The sequence below is a fragment of the Lasioglossum baleicum genome, chromosome 19 (assembly GCF_051020765.1).
Source record: "Lasioglossum baleicum chromosome 19, iyLasBale1, whole genome shotgun sequence".
Lineage (NCBI taxonomy): Eukaryota > Metazoa > Arthropoda > Insecta > Hymenoptera > Halictidae > Lasioglossum > Lasioglossum baleicum.
This window is the reverse complement of record NC_134947.1, coordinates 807,809-825,893: the sequence shown is the minus strand read 5'-3', so window position 1 is coordinate 825,893 and position 18,085 is coordinate 807,809. Positions and strand designations below refer to the sequence as shown.

Sequence of the window (18,085 nt, the reverse complement as noted above, 5' to 3'; positions counted from 1 at the left end):
GATAAACCACGTCAAATCGCGTCACGTCGCGTCAAGTCACATCAAAAGGTGTTAAATCACGTCAAGTCACGTCAGTCATATCGACCTACGCGTCAAATATACAAGTCAATTCTACACTAGAATCACGCGTCAAATCATTCGATCATGCGTCAGAGTTTGAGGTTGTTGATTGGGAAATGCACCATTCGGCATTAACCAAGCAATACACATTCTTCTTAACATCCAAGAGACACCCATCTCTTCAGGCCGATTGAGCACTCAGAACGAGTTCGCAACACAGTTCGTCCCAAGCTTTCGAATAGATGACATCATCAATTCATTCTGTTAAATTATTATATTTGCGTGGAGGTGAGAGGTAGACGCCACGTGCTTAACTTCACAACTTTACATTTCCTTGATGTACGTTAATACAAAGTAAATAACTGCATCTTTGCAGAACTCTTAACAAAACCACTTTAAAGGAAAATACTCCTTTCATATAATATATCACTTAAGTATTTTCTTCAAGCCTTTTGGACGAAGTGGTCGCGGTTATATCCATACATACAGAGCGTCTGATCGTGAGTGAATATTTCAAACGGCCGACGACTTCTAACAGTTCGTGCGCGACCGCTGATTGGCCACTTTTCCGACTTACCAAATACCGGGCTTGTCACAGCTAAAATCACAGTTGTCATTTTACCACATTCCAAGCAGTCGACCAGCGTTAACTCAGTTCAGTGTTCAATCCAGCGCCACACTCCTTGTATCTTACAAATACAAGCGGAGCTACGCGCTCTACAGTTCAATCCAGCGCCACACTCCTTGTATCTTACAAATACAAGCGAAGCTACGCGCGCTGCAGTTCAATCCAGCGCCACACTTCTTGTATCATCCCAATACAAGCGAAGTAAGTAGTAAGGTAATGCCGGTTCTGGACCAGGGTGGTTCCCCCCCATGGTGGAGGGGGTTCCCCCTCCACCTACCCCCCCGGGGGGTATTGCCCCCTGTAATTGCCCCCCTGTAAGTGCCCCCCCCTGTAATTGCCTAGCCCCCCCCTGTAATTGCATAGCCCCCCTGTAATTGCCCCCCCCGGGTAATTTTCCGTTTTTACCCCCCCCCCCATTTTTTTGGGAGGTCATGAGGAAGTGACATCAGCTCGCGGGAAGTGACGTCACCAGAGACGTGTTGGCACTTTGTCGACCATACCGACAATGGCGTTTCGTAGCCTACCGCCGCCATCTTCACTGGAACCCCCCCCCCCCCCACCACTTCCGTGACGTCACGAGCTGTTGCGAGGCATACCACCACCTTCGCTGGAACCCCCACCACTTCCATGACGTCACAAGCGGTTGCGATTTTTTTTTTTTAAGAAAAAAACTGTCTTACTCGAACAGGATTCGAACCCCGGTCTACCGCTTGGTAGACCAACTCATTAGCCGCTTGACCAACCGACGATCTCATAAACATAGCGAACATTTGGTATATATGTCAAAGAATAACTCTGGGCATGCAAATACTGCAGCGACAGCATATTTTCGTCCAAGACGCTATTGGTGCGACAGGAAGATACTGCGAAATATTATGTCGAACGTGTTATAACTAATTCGTGTTACTTGATCAACCTTGACATTTTTTTTCCAGTAACTGCAGCATTTTTTTTTCGTTTATGACGTTATTTGGCCAATCTTTGATCGACCATTTTTATGAAATATGATACCCACTTAGGAACGAACAGGAATTGCGGCGCATGCATGGTTGACCTTGATACTGCTTAGGAATTTCGCAAAACTGTGGCGACAGGAAGTCACTGCGAAATATTATAGGCCAGTCTTTGATCGACCATTTTTATGAAATATGATACTCCTTAGGAACGAACAGGAATCGCGGCGCATGCATGGCTGACCTTGATACGGCTTAGGAATTTCACAAAAACTGTGGCGACAGGAAGTCACTGCGAAATATTATAGGTCGTACCCCTCCGGAAAAATGATGCAACGAAATCTCGTGAGATTAGAAAAGATGTTTCGTTGCAGTAGATAATGAAATCTGAACTCGTGAAATTCAATCGAGAGAACTGATAAAACAGATGTGTTCAGATGTTTCGGCTTGGCAACTCCAAACCGTTAAAGAATGCCACTACTGCAGCTTGCTAGATTAGAAAAGTCTCATAGGGGAAAGACTATGTGAAACAATGTTCCTTCAACTTTACAACTCGACATCAGACGCGAAAGGATGCTGTTACAGATTATGAAACGCTCCTCCAATCTGAAAAAGAAGTGAAGTAGAAACTCTCTCGATGATACGAACGATGTGTCTAGATGTTTCCCAGCTTGACAACTCTGCATCAGCAGCGAAATGATACTATTACAGATTATGAAACACACCTCTTGCAATGATATGGATAAGAATAAGAACCGTGAAACACGTTCGGGTACAATCCTACATGTGGCAAAAAGATATTGGGAAACTCTATACCACTCTGAAAAAATTTCGTCCAAGACGCTATTGGTGCGACAGGAAGATACTGTGAAATATTATGTCGAACGTGTTATAACTAATTCGTGTTACTTGATCAACCTTGACATTTTTTTTCCAGTAACTGCAGCATTTTTTTTTTCGTTTATGACGTTATTTGGCCAGTCTTTGATCGACCATTTTTATAAAATATGATACCCCTTAGGAATGAACAGGAATCGCGGCGCATGCATGGTTGACCTTGATACTGCTTAGGAATTTCGCAAAACTGTGGCGACAGGAAGTCACTGCGAAATATTATAGGCCGGTCTTGATCGACCATTTTTTATGAAATATGATACTCCTTAGGAATGAACAGGAATCGCGGCGCATGCATTGTTGACCTTGATACTGCTTAGGAATTTCGCAAAACTGTGGCGACAGGAAGTCACTGCGAAATATTATACCGAGCGTGCGACTTTTTTTTTTTTTTTTCATTATATCAAGCGTGCAAAAATGCAATGCTGTGTAAGTGTTTCAAGATATTGATGTATCGCGAGCGAATGAGACACCGAAAAATTAGCAGTCGTTTCTGGACTATGTTTTTTTTTTCAACACCGATTGGCTTTTCTTTTGCTGAGTCTGCTGTTTTGGGAGGCTATATATGCACTCCACTAAATTAGTTTTGTCCAGCACCTTCATGTATGAAACGTCTTCGTAAAGAATATTTTAAACTCTCAAGAGCGGCGATACTGGCGATCAATGATTGTTGAATACCGATCGATAATCGAGGACGTTTTGCTCGATTATGTTCTTTAAGCAACTCGAGGCATTCGTTGCATCTTTCCTCCCAGACAAGGTATTCTTCCTGCAATCTTAAGCGATCAGATTGGTCCCACAAATCGTGTTCAATTTCCACTCTAATCACGTTGATGCTTATAATATTCACAGGAGCGTCAGATTCATACCACATTTCTGGTGGAAGAATACGGTTTGTAGAAAATCCAAGTAGTGATCCTATGTTATTGGGTTTTTCAAAATTAATCTTATAGGAACAGTATATTTCACTCTTCATCGTATTATTGTTAGCACGTATGATGAGAGGGTATTCGTCGTTGTTCCCCGAATCATGTCTGGTGGGATATCGTCGCAATATTTCCCGTTTCAGGTACTTATTGATTGCATCCAGTTCGTAGAATTCTTCGGGAATTACAATTTCTTCATCATTTTCTCCGAAATAAAATTTATTATTGCGAACATCGACATTCGGTATTGTGTTAAACGTTTCAAAATCCACGAGGCCCAATTCATATTCATGACTGCTCAAATCTATCGAGGGAAAGTACTGAACTGCGAGCGTACTGCTCTTACCCGTTAACGTTAGTGTCAACGACGAAGGTGTCATGTTTATACGAAAGGTTTAATGCACATAATGAAATTGTATGTATCGATAATGTGCATTTATAATGAGTTTTCCTCAAGAAATTTTACACACAGTTGCCCGCATATGGTTTGATTGAAATTTTGAAAACGTGTATGATTGTAAGTAATTTTTGCTGAGGATCCGAAGTATGCAATAAGTTCCACAGGTGGTCGTAGATTACCAAAACTATCAAAGTATTTTACACTATGATTGTGTTTCACGTATGCGACCCAATGTGTACCGGGACCGATGCTTTCATCCAAGTTTACTATACCACTCTCATTTACATTTGCTCTTATCGGAAGACTATCGCGCATGTATACTCCGCGAAAATGTGGTATATTTTTCCTTCCTATATCCTCAAGCTGTCCATTTGTCATTGGTTTTATCCCTAGTTTTTCATAGAGTGAATTTTTTTTTGTTTTTTTTGTTTTTTTTTTTTCTTTAAACCGGTACCCTTCTTATAAGGTGTGAGATAAAGTCCATGACCTTCCATAGCATGATTATGACGCTGCATTTCCTCCAACTGTTTTCGTGCAGCCTTAGCGTCATTCACAACCTTCGCGATGCCGGCAGCACCACCAGTTAACGACTCTATAGCAGCCAATGCAGGTAAGAGGAACGGGAGGAAACCGCCCCGCTTTGCTATAGGTAGAGTTCGCCTCTTCTTACCACTGTTCTTCTTTTTCTTGATCCCCATCCCAAGCATCGTCTTAGCTTTCATCGCAGCCCAAACAGTTGACGCAGCTATCTTCTCACCTAACGTAGCGTTCTTCGCAAATATGCGACGATGTGCTCGATCAGCTAAAATGTGATCTACCTTGTGACGATTCGTCAAATCTTTGTTACGAGAGTATGTGATGTCGTGTTCTCTACAGGCCGAGTCTAATGGATTTATACCGCGATCACCGCGAGCCAAGCGTTTGCGCAACCGTGTGCCAGGTCCACAAAATTGATATCCAGACATATGTAACTCAAACGGCAATTTATTTATCAGGGTATTTAGAAGTCCTGCTCCACGTCGGCGTATGCATGAGTAACAATCTTTTTTCATATGTTATCTATGGATGAGCATATGTATGTGTTACAAGTATGGAAGTCATTTCTAGACTGATTGATATCTCTGGGCAACGTTTGTATAAATATTCCCCATGCCCACACTTATCTGTTATTATTACAACAGTCGCGACGCAGATCATTAGGCAACCTGTGAAAATTCGAGTAATCTCAGACAGAAAGTTTGATCAAACTACCAAAAATATTCTACGACATGGACCGTTATTACCTAACACTGTACGCGGTATAGTGTGCGGTCCTTCCAATTGCGGGAAGACTAATGTAGTCATTAGCATGTTGGAAAGTCCCAACGGTATGCGATTTGAGAACGTATACGTATATTCAAAGTCGTTGCAGCAGCCAAAATATCAGTATTTGGAAAAGCTGCTCTCATCCGTAGAAAATATTGACTACTTTCCTTTTTCACACAATACCGATGTCGTTCCACCTAACGAAGCTCTACCGAATTCTATATTTACATTTGATGATGTAGCATGTGACAAGCAAGATGTGATTAGAGAGTACTTTTCCATGGGTCGACATTCAAAAGTGGACAGTCTGTATCTTTGTCAATCATATGCAAGAATTCCAAAGCACCTGATTCGCGATAATACCAATCTCCTACTACTATTCAAACAGGATAGTATGAATTTGCGCCATGTGTATAATGATCATGTAAATACCGATATGACGTTTGGACAATTTAACGAACTGTGTGCAAAATGTTGGCAGCAAAACTATAGATTTGTCGTTATAGACAAGGATAGTCCTATGCACAGAGGTCGTTATCGACATGGATTTAATGACTATGTCATAGTATAATGGTATCATTTGGCTACAAACCCGCGTTGTGAACGGAACATTGAACAGTTGTCGAACGGTGTATCGAACAGGTGTCGAACGGTGTATTAAACGGGTTGTTGAACGTACACGTTCGACGTTGAAGAACGGCATCAAACGGCTATTGAACGGGTGTCGAACAGGTGTTGAACGGATTGTCGAACGTACACGTTCGATGTTGAACGGCTGAACGGCTATTGAACGATATTGAAAACGCTTCCAATTGAACATGGGGCAAAATTCTGCTGAACAAAAACAGGAAAAGAGGAAAAAAGAAGTGTTAACGAAAGAGATTGCCAATACGAGTGAAGCTATACGAAAAAAATATTTGGCAATAAAAGCTGGAAAAATGGATACCGATGCGGTGTTGGAACATAGCTTGCAACCTGTGATAAGACCCCTGAAAGAATTGATTGAAAACACAAAACCGATTCCCAATCCAATTCTTCAAGAGACATCTTCGGAGCCAACATCCTCATTGTATCAGCAGCAATCACCTGTCTTTAATGCTACACCTGGATATCATGGAGAACCATCTTCAACATCACCTATGCCTAACGCTGCACCCCAATATTGTGGATTGAAGCCGCCTGTGCTAAACGCCACACCTTGGTATCGCGGATTGAAAAGAGTACGTGTGGAAACACCTTTAAGACCAACACCTCATCGATTACCGAAACGACTTTGTCCAGATTCCGAACCTCCTGCAGAAGAAGTATGGACAGACGAAACAGAACCACTTGACCAAAATATTCTCGAAACGACAATGCGTGAGATTGTGGAGAATCCTGAACAGCATGGAGAAGCCAATACATATTTGACTCAGAATCTCGGACTGCTGTCACAGGAATATTTGAACTTCTTTTTCACAGATAAGAAAAAACAGGTTGACCATGTGTATGGTGTGTACTATGATAAAAATGCAATGATGCTTGGGGATAAGAATTTCGACGTAGACATGGAAGATAATATAATTATCAATAATATAAAATACAAAGGAACACCTGGTCTTTTCGAACTAATTTTCAAGAGAATCCCCGACGATACGATATACACCGATGCAGACAAACAGAAATATAAGAGTATTCTGTTGACAACAAATGCGCACAGGCGCAACCATAATGCTGCAAATCCCCTATTGAGTAACAGGGGATACAAGTATAAACATATAATTGCACCGCTGCTTGAAATACGACCTCGCACTGGAAGAGGGTTTGCCTCCAAGTCATTTTTGATGAATACATTACCGGAGAACATGGCAACATTACCAGAGAACATGGCGGTTACCGATAATGTGATTGATTATGTACATTGGGATGATCCGAATGAATTAGTGGATAGAATAAGATTACTGGTGTCATCGCGAGCTGCTGGGCATACCGGACATGATAATGAAATTGTTTCAATAATCGAGGAGCTCCGAGAAGCGGGTTTGATTATAAATTGAAGACCATTCTGATCATGTTCATCAGTACCTTTTCATGATGCCTATAAACAAGTTCGGTGCTATGCTCCGAAACGAGTCAAATAAAGATGGTGAAACATGCAAGAATTATGTGCGATCGAGCGCACTTTGCTTCGATGGCGATGCTTTCGACGCGAGAGATCGAAAGATAAGACGTTTAGCAAGCCCGACGAATGATGCCGATGCTGTGAATAAGGTATACATGGACAAAAAAATGATACATATTTTGAAAGCATGTGATGCCAAGAGTTCCAAGCTGCGGGAACCTAACCTAACCTAACCTAACCTAACCTAACCTAACCTAACCTAACCTAACCAAACTCAAATTCTTACGTGAACACATACTCGAGATGATGCATGATACAATTGTAAGAATGACATCATTGAACAGAAATGAGGGACCAATTTTTTCTGAAAGCTTTGAAAGAAATAATGGTTAAAGTTCATATGCTACATCGAATGATATAAATATATTTACATATTTTGAAAGATGTCAGTTTCCAGCGAGAATGCATTCGCAAGATACCAATCGCAATGTCAATGTAAAGTTTATGGATCGGATCATGCGATTATTTTTATGCATTTTAAATTTCTTTTGTTTAATCCTAAATCTTGAACATGAGCAAAGAGAAGATGCAATTAGTGGAGGAACTGCATGCCCCCGCCAGACGGATTTTTCCACGACGTCGAGTTTTAGTCCATGGGTATGACGATCTATGGCAAGCCGATCTCGTAGATATGCAGCCTCACGCACGCATAAATGGTGGTAATAAGTACATATTAACCATTATCGATGTGTTATCCAAATATGCATGGGGCGTACCGCTCAAGACTAAAAGTGGGGGCGAGGTAGCTGCAGCGTTCAGAATGATATTTCGAAATCGATGTCCGAAAAATTTACAAACCGATCAGGGAAAGGAATTTTACAACAGTGAGATGCATAAACTTTTGACGAAACATGGCATTAATCATTATTCTACATATTCGGTTATGAAAGCTTCCATCGTAGAACGGTTCAATCGCACATTGAAGAATAGCATGTGGAAAGAGTTTACACTTAATGGAACCTATAAATGGATCAATGTGCTACCTCATCTAGTTGCAAAGTACAATGCACAAAAGCATAGAACTATTGGAATGCGACCGTGTGATGTCACCCCTACCATTTCCAACAGACTCTTATACACAGCGTATAATAACATAAAGATTGCTGCACCAGCGAAATTCAACGTGGGGCAGTTTGTACGCATCAGCAAATTTAAGACCATTTTCGATAAAGGTTACACACCAAATTGGACCACTGAGGTGTTTGAGATAGTCAAGGTACAAGCAACTAATCCGGTAACTTATCTACTGCAAGATTCCTGTGGAAACCCCGTTGCTGGAGGATTCTATGAACACGAATTGCATCGCGTTGCCAATCCAGATGTATACCTAGTGGAGAAAGTGTTGCGTAGAAAAGGAAATAAGGTGTATGTAAAATGGTTAGGATTGAGTAATGTAAATAATTCATGGATAAATAAAGACAATGTATTATAAACATTTATTATGAACACTTATTATAAACAATTTAACCTATTTAATGAAAAAAAAATATATAATCTTCTATTTACATTGAATATAAACAATTTTATATTTATTATGAATATTTATTATAAACAATTTAACCTATTTAATGAAAAAAAATAATCTTCTATTTACATTTAATATAAACAATTTTATAGCTGCGAAGGAATTTGATAATGGCCCCACGGCAATGTTTCTGTTGAGTTGGGTATGATATACCGTTTGTCATCATATGGACTGAGAGCAATTTTGCGCTCTGATATAGTATACACTTTGTGCAATTTCGATCGTATACATGTCTGTGTACGACTCATAGCAATTTCATCTTGCAAACATCGCATGTAATCGTCAAACGTTATGGTTGTCCTTACAACGCTAGTCTTTACACCTTTTGCTTTTTTTGTATCAGATTTTCCATCAACACGCAATGTATACATTTTTGCTCTTAGCCCAACAAAGTCTGTCATTATCATCCCATTGTTCTCGTCTTTCATCAAGCCGGGAACCTTTTTATTTACAAGTGGGATATTATACTTATTCTCTATCGGATAATCGCTTGTGTCGAAACGGTTAATATGGCGCCTCATGGTTTCATAAATGTCCTCACACATAATATGATAAATTAAGCTGTCGGTGTCTGTGTACATTACCTTACAAGTTTTACCATATTGAGGAACCATATACTCATGATGAAATTCGTACAAGCAGGTTTTGGATATATCTAATATGCACATACCCACATAGATTGGCTTGTTGAATTTCACCATGACTTTACGCAACTCCACAGCAGCCAAGTTTTCGGAAAATACACAGCGGCTGTGGAAATTTGGTTTCGCGATCATTGCCTCTGCACCATACCGCCCATCCCAATGTGTCACGAGTTTTACGTCTGCATGATTCCGAACATTTTCCATAGTTTTACCGAATACCGCGTTGTTCATCAATTTGTACAAATTCTTTTCAAAATCGTTACTGGCATTTGTTCTAAACAGGGTATTTAATTCTATGTATTCGCGGAGCCATGGTGACTGTGCGAATTGGAAGATGCGATGAATCTTTGTAATACGAAGACCGTGGCGTGTGCACTGCTGCAGGTTATAATAGTGTATCACGTAACGCTGCTTATCATGTAACGTTGCAAGCAACTTGGCCTCTCTTTTGCCAGGTGGTTTAGCACGTGTTGGACAGAATGGTAGGTCAGCGTGAGCATCATGCAGACTTTGCGGATATTCTAGATCCACCTCGAGAATGTAGCCTATGGGTGAATCAGCAGCAATCAAAGATATGTCAAAACTTTCAATGTTGTTAACCCATTGAAATTCGGCATATGGCAAAGGCTGACACATTGCCCATCCATACAAATTGTTTACATCAAAATACATCAAGTATGATGATGGTTTCGATGGATCGTACGACTGCATGTACTTGTTATTGGCTTCAGCATATCTACCGGAACATTGGCTCAAACCGCCGCGTATACCACGTTCGATAAACATCACCATATCGATATCAGTTAATAATTCAAACCTAATTTTTGTATGTTTCAGCATAGCATCCCACGTGAAACCTGGTAACGTGTAATAGTATGCTGGGTCTAAACCATAGCTCTTAATGCATGTTTTACGAAAATTTTCAAAAATGTCAGCCAATAACAAAACATCAGTCTTCAAATACAAATCGCTGTATTCACCCAAGGTCTTTATGTTAAAACGCTGCCACACATTCTCGGCATGCGCATAGTCACGTTCCGATACAGTTTCGCATGTCAGCGAACTGTAAAATGACTCGAGCGGTGGCAAACAGGGATCGTCTAATTTATCCACGCAATCCAGGTATTCATACGGAAAGACACCCTTTCGCGTCAACAGCATGAAATTTTCTATTGAAAGATTTTTAAATTCTGAACGTAAAATTGTCAATTTATTTGTCTCGAGAAAAGATGCCAATTTGTCCAGACTCGTATTCAAAAATTTGTACGAATCGATGAATCTTAATTTAATAGAATTACGCGAATCTGATTCCCGATCTTTAACATTTTTGGTAAACGAAATATATTTCTCTTTAGTGATAGGTAATACGTCGACATTACCCTCAAATGCATTAGCGATTTCTTCAATAATAAAATGCGAATCGTACCCGGATAAATTATGGAAAATTATTGGAATACAAAACGAATTTTTGTAATTTAAATTGCAATCTTGATGTGCGGGGCCTCTATATCGTCCTGTTAGATGGCAATGATCGCGCACCCGTATATCGTTTCCCTCAAATGGCTTTTCACAAATGTGGCAATGCGCTGCGTTGATAAATGCCTCGCACTGCTCATTTGTTAGCTGCTTCATGGGTACATTATTAGATAAAGCACATTTAACAACATATGCTAAATTTTCCAATTCTCCAACGAACCATGAGACGCACTTCTCATCGCGACGACATCGATATATCGATAGAGATGCATCATATGAACAATGCACATAGTATGCGATGCTAAATACGTTATGTGATTGAAGTTTCCCCTCCCCGCAATCTTCCATCTTCTCTAGAGTACATTCTAGGTCTGCGTACACTACAAACGGAAGCGGTTCTTTCCACATATAGTTACCGAATGAGAGCCATTTGTCGTCCTCGGTAGGTAATACAATGGCGCAGCGATTCAGTTCTGCACAGTCTCGTTCATGGGCCCGCAATCTTTCGTTGGAAGGAAAGTAATGCAAACACCTGAAAAAAAAGAAAAAAAAAATTATTTTCATGTGTTATAATATACCATGATACTTTTGTAAATGTGTACATACCGATCACAGATGAATTTCATATGAGCGTTTTTGCTCAACTGTGCGCTAACGAGTCGTGATAGGTTCTTAATCCACACATAATGCCCCACAATACTATCGGTCTGGTCTTGTATGTACAGCAAGTTGACGTGTCGATTCCTCTTCTGATTGGTGATACGAAGTGGAAAAAATGATTTTACCCTTTTTTTCTTCTCGAAGATGTCTTCAAAACCATACACATTGATCGAAATATCATTCAACTTTTCGAACCGGGTAATTTGATTCAACAGCATGGGAAACTCGATGTCTTCAAAGTTTAAAACATTTGTGTATTCCGGGTATGAACTTTGACGGTTACTGTGAGCAGTCGCTGGATACAGAGCTGCCATCACCGACCATGCAAAGCATGCATTGTCTTTGGAGTGAACATTAATTGTAGCTTTCTTCAACGCTATTTCTCTCGGTATGTTGATCTGACACCCTGCATGCAGCGGGTTAAATTTGTTGATACCAACTGTAAGATTGAGTATTCGCGACAATGCCCATCCGCTATCACGTTCCTGAAATTCTTCCAACGATGTTAGGATCGGCCCTACGATGTACAGCTCGTACATCTCTTCGAGGTCGGTTGCGTAAACGATTTCACAGTTCTTTGTGCCAACACTTTTGCGTGAGCGTTGATCACCTGTCACAAATTCACCATTAAACACAGCGTTCACTTTTAAAGACTTATGTTTTCCCAAAGCGTTCCGTACTTTTTCAAGCACAATTTCCCTCGCGTCCTGGAGGAAGCTGAGAGCTTCAATGTAATTAGAATTGATAACGGCACCTGTTAATATGCGACCCTTGAAAGCCGAGTCTATGTCATGCCATATGAGTCCTGTGCTTGTATGTCCAGCACCTTCATGTATGAAACGTCTTCGTAAAGAATATTTTAAACTCTCAAGAGCGGCGATACTGGCGATCAATGATTGTTGAATACCGATCGATAATCGAGGACGTTTTGCTCGATTATGTTCTTTAAGCAACTCGAGGCATTCGTTGCATCTTTCCTCCCAGACAAGGTATTCTTCCTGCAATCTTAAGCGATCAGATTGGTCCCACAAATCGTGTTCAATTTTCCGAATTTCTTCCATGGTTATATTTTTTTTGCCTCACAATCAGTGACTGAACAAAACTAATTTAGTGTAGTGCATATATAGCCTCCCAAAACAGCAGACTCAGCAAAAGAAAAGCCAATCGGTGTTGAAAAAAAAAACATAGTCCAGAAACGACTGCTAATTTTTCGGTGTCTCATTCGCTCGCGATACATCAATATCTTGAAACACTTACACAGCATTGCATTTTTGCACGCTTGATATAATGAAAAAAAAAAAAAAAAGTCGCACGCTCGGTATAATATTTCGCAGTGACTTCCTGTCGCCACAGTTTTGCGAAATTCCTAAGCAGTATCAAGGTCAACAATGCATGCGCCGCGATTCCTGTTCATTCCTAAGGAGTATCATATTTCATAAAAAATGGTCGATCAAGACCGGCCTATAATATTTCGCAGTGACTTCCTGTCGCCACAGTTTTGCGAAATTCCTAAGCAGTATCAAGGTCAACCATGCATGCGCCGCGATTCCTGTTCATTCCTAAGGGGTATCATATTTTATAAAAATGGTCGATCAAAGACTGGCCAAATAACGTCATAAACGAAAAAAAAAATGCTGCAGTTACTGGAAAAAAAATGTCAAGGTTGATCAAGTAACACGAATTAGTTATAACACGTTCGACATAATATTTCACAGTATCTTCCTGTCGCACCAATAGCGTCTTGGACGAAATTTTTTCAGAGTGGTATAGAGTTTCCCAATATCTTTTTGCCACATGTAGGATTGTACCCGAACGTGTTTCACGGTTCTTATTCTTATCCATATCATTGCAAGAGGTGTGTTTCATAATCTGTAATAGTATCATTTCGCTGCTGATGCAGAGTTGTCAAGCTGGGAAACATCTAGACACATCGTTCGTATCATCGAGAGAGTTTCTACTTCACTTCTTTTTCAGATTGGAGGAGCGTTTCATAATCTGTAACAGCATCCTTTCGCGTCTGATGTCGAGTTGTAAAGTTGAAGGAACATTGTTTCACATAGTCTTTCCCCTATGAGACTTTTCTAATCTAGCAAGCTGCAGTAGTGGCATTCTTTAACGGTTTGGAGTTGCCAAGCCGAAACATCTGAACACATCTGTTTTATCAGTTCTCTCGATTGAATTTCACGAGTTCAGATTTCATTATCTACTGCAACGAAACATCTTTTCTAATCTCACGAGATTTCGTTGCATCATTTTTCCGGAGGGGTACGACCTATAATATTTCGCAGTGACTTCCTGTCGCCACAGTTTTTGTGAAATTCCTAAGCCGTATCAAGGTCAGCCATGCATGCGCCGCGATTCCTGTTCGTTCCTAAGGAGTATCATATTTCATAAAAATGGTCGATCAAAGACTGGCCTATAATATTTCGCAGTGACTTCCTGTCGCCACAGTTTTGCGAAATTCCTAAGCAGTATCAAGGTCAACCATGCATGCGCCGCAATTCCTGTTCGTTCCTAAGTGGGTATCATATTTCATAAAAATGGTCGATCAAAGATTGGCCAAATAACGTCATAAACGAAAAAAAAATGCTGCAGTTACTGGAAAAAAAATGTCAAGGTTGATCAAGTAACACGAATTAGTTATAACACGTTCGACATAATATTTCGCAGTATCTTCCTGTCGCACCAATAGCGTCTTGGACGAAAATATGCTGTCGCTGCAGTATTTGCATGCCCAGAGTTATTCTTTGACATATATACCAAATGTTCGCTATGTTTATGAGATCGTCGGTTGGTCAAGCGGCTAATGAGTTGGTCTACCAAGCGGTAGACCGGGGTTCGAATCCTGTTCGAGTAAGACAGTTTTTTTCTTTAAAAAAAAAAATCGCAACCGCTTGTGACGTCATGGAAGTGGTGGGGGTTCCAGCGAAGGTGGTGGTATGCCTCGCAACAGCTCGTGACGTCACGGAAGTGGTGGGGGGGGGGGGGTTCCAGTGAAGATGGCGGCGGTAGGCTACGAAACGCCATTGTCGGTATGGTCGACAAAGTGCCAACACGTCTCTGGTGACGTCACTTCCCGCGAGCTGATGTCACTTCCTCATGACCTCCCAAAAAAAATGGGGGGGGGGGGTAAAAACGGAAAATTACCCGGGGGGGCAATTACAGGGGGGGCTAGGCAATTACTGGGAAGGGGCTAGGCAATTACAGGGGGGGCACTTACAGGGGGGGCAATTACGGGGGGGCAATACCCCCCCCCCCGGGGGGGTAGGTGGAGGGGGAACCCCCTCCACCATGGGGGGGAACCACCCTGGTCCAGAACCGGCATTACCTTACTACTGAAGTAAACTGACTTCTTGCGCTCTTAGCCAAGACGAGTGTACAGTACAAACTCGCGACAGGACTGGAAGTCGAATTCACACATTGTGATACTCATCAGTCCGTAGCGCAGTCTATTCTCGACACCTTCTCCCTACAAAGAAAGGCGTCACGAGACATACGCCCTCTCGCATACAGAAGAGTTCTACAAACTCGCCAGAGGACTCGATGCCGAATTCATTCATCAGTCCTTAGCGCAGTCCACTTTAACACTCTCAATCGAACTCTGACACATTGATCTCTTGTTTCTCCAACGGGACAAAGCACGTTACAAAACGGGATCTCGTGGCATCAGTCAAGATCCCTCGCGGCCGCTACCATATCGCAGAAACACAGCTAGCGACCTAACCACCGAGGTCTTCATCGCGACTTTCCTACGATTCGTCGCCAAACGTTACACTTTCGAAACATTCATTCGGATAACGGTACGGATTTCAACATCACAGATAACGAACTGACGCAACGAGTCAGCTTCCATTCAAAGACAAGAAATCGCGACACTTTTTCATGTCCTTTAGATTAGATTTCTTCAAAATCTAGTTGCGTTTCAATACCATATCGGTATTATTGGAATCAATTATCAAATCTTCCACACACCACGAGAAACGTGTCGTCGGCAGCCAGTATTCACGTATAAACAATTCACTATGTTTGTTATCAACATTTAAACGTTCGTAAACTGTTCTCGTATATCGATCTCGTCAGATCCGAACAATTCAACAGTCTTACTCATGGCCATTTCCTGATTGGTGATTCTTTAATGTGTATATCTTACCTAAACTGATTTCAGCGGAACACACAACACGCAAATCGAACATCACTGCAGCATTCACGCAGTGATAATTCAAACATCCTCATGTTTATACGCGCAACGTTACAACTCGCAATTATTTTATATACAAACCGAGCACAACCGCGCGGTGCTAAGCGTTAGCGTCAATTACATGTTTTCTACTAGAATTTACTATTGATCGATCGGATCGATCAACGTGGGGGAGCATGTTCCGTCGCACCGGAATAGAATTCGTAGGTTTCCTTCGGACAGGATTTATGATGCGAACGTGCCTAAATATCCTCCTCAAGGAGTAAACAAACTAGGGTCATTCGGCGACCAGTCAAGGCATCTGTTTAACGTTCAGTTTTTCTACACCCTCGAAATTACACGGTGTCATAAATTTTGTCCCTCCGAAGGACCGTCCGCGACCGTTACGCAGGGTCTCGAATTACCTGGAACCGTCGCGTCGTCGACCGAGTAAGATCTCGCCCCACTCCTCCTTCCTAGGGCCTCATTCAGAGCTACGGGAAGGAGGTCCTAGAAGTCAAAGTGTGTACTGATTGGGAAATGCAACTTTCTGCAGGAACCAATCAGTGCATCTTATTTCATATTCGAGAATCCAACGAGCATCGCGCTAGGACTGGAAGACGAAGTCGCTCAGTTGAGTTTTACGCTCTAACGCCGTGACATTCTCCAGTCCTCGGGTAAACAAGTACAACGCACGAGCCGTTGTCTCGTCAATCGTTTATAACATGTGCAAAGTTAGCATCACGGTAGTTCGTCGTCCAGTGATCAGGACACCCGACAAACCGGGATCGCGTCGGTCGAAATCCCTCGCGAACCGGATCAAATCAATCGAGATCCCTCGCGTGCGTTCAATCACAAACGCGAATCCTCATATGTACCATCATCTGCGCGTGTATAAGGCAGGACCTGCTAGATCAGCCTTACTGACGAGTCCACTAGCAGGTCCGGGACGAAACGCTTCCATTAACGTATTCATGCGATATCAAGTCAAGCGAATCAATTATTGTGTTTTGCGATCATTCTATCATTTGAACTAGCTGCCCAAGATTAACTTGGCGGGCAGTGATCCGGAACAGTCGCGAACCTACAGTTCCGCGGCTAATCAGAGAACGTTAGAACAGCGCGTGTATATAAACGCGAGCGGACGCGCGCTGCCTTCTTCTCTGTAGAACGCCTTCGGCTGAATACAAGTGTACAGTTAACAAATAAAGAATAAGTCACTGTGATTTCAACGCATTAAGATTCCTTCAGTGGTGACCCCGACGTGATCACAGTTTAATTCTTTATTTTTTTTAAAAGTGCCGTTATCATTAAAGAAAACAAGATGTCCGTACCAAGTGAACCGGGTTCCGAAATTTCGTGCGTGATTCCAGAGGTAAACCATGTCGGGGTACGCATTCCGTCGTTCTGGCCTGAACAACCGACAGTGTGGTTTAACCAAGTCGAAGCGCAATTCGTAATCAACGGTGTTACAGCGGACTCGACAAAATACTACTATGTGATGGCACAATTAGAGCGTAAATACGCGTTGGAAGTACAAGATATTTTCGCTAACCCTCCAGCAAAGGACAAATACGAGACGCTAAAGAGAGAGCTAGTCCGTCGCCTCTCCGCGTCACAGAGTCATCGTATAGAGAAGCTTCTGGAGAAGGAAGATATCGGGGATAGAACACCATCCCAGTTCCTCCGCCATATGCAGATCTTGGCAGGGACAGCGGTGACCGAAGAGTTCCTGCGCACGTTATGGGCACGAAGATTACCGGCCATGACTCGCGCGATAGTTAACTCGCAAGCGGACCTTCCGTTTAGTAAACTGGCAGAAATAGCCGACCAAATTCGCAAAAACACCACGCATACAGAAGTTGCGAGTGCCTCCCAAGACAGATCGAATGAGAGACTGTTTGAACGGCTGGACGAACTGACACTGCAGGTCGCTGAGCTAACACGATCTCGCTCACGAGACCGATCGAAGAGCAACTTCCGAGAACGTTCGAGCTCATCAGGAAGGAGGAGTTCATTTACGCGAAAAAGCACAAGAACTTCACCAGTCGAAAAAAGGCACTGCTGGTATCACTGGAAGTTCGGAGCCGCCGCAACAAAATATGAGACACCGTGCAGTTTCCAGCCGGGAAACGAGGGAGAGCACGCCACTGAGTGCGGCAATCAGTGACGGTCCACGGCTTAGCCGCCTTTTCGTCATCGACTAGCGTACAAAGGAAGAGTACCTGGTAGATACTGGTTTGACCTATGCGTTTATCCACGGGCGCACGTAAAAG

The 18,085-nt window shown here is 42.1% G+C and overlaps 3 protein-coding genes across 5 annotated transcripts in view; 1 reads left to right on the top strand and 2 right to left on the bottom strand.

Moving 5' to 3' along the window:
• The window catches only part of LOC143218517 (uncharacterized), a 48,829-nt gene that overhangs the window by 10,080 nt on the left and 20,664 nt on the right, over positions 1 to 18,085 (bottom strand). The window lies entirely within an intron of this gene.
• On the bottom strand, positions 8,867 to 11,659 carry LOC143218428 (uncharacterized). The gene has a single exon (XM_076443581.1). It carries the CDS (start codon positions 11,534 to 11,536, stop codon positions 8,939 to 8,941), a length of 2,598 nt encoding a protein of 865 aa, XP_076299696.1. The 5' UTR covers positions 11,537 to 11,659; the 3' UTR covers positions 8,867 to 8,938.
• LOC143218557 (uncharacterized) lies at positions 17,134 to 17,979 on the top strand. Its single transcript, XM_076443789.1, has one exon. The coding sequence runs from the start codon at positions 17,134 to 17,136 to the stop codon at positions 17,977 to 17,979; it is 846 nt and encodes a 281-aa protein (XP_076299904.1).

Coding starts and splice junctions, on each gene's coding strand:
- LOC143218428 (XM_076443581.1), bottom strand. CDS start 11,536: ATGAAAATAATTTTTTTTTTCTTTTTTTTCAGGTGTTTGCATTACTTT.
- LOC143218557 (XM_076443789.1), top strand. CDS start 17,134: ATGTCCGTACCAAGTGAACCGGGTTCCGAAATTTCGTGCGTGATTCCA.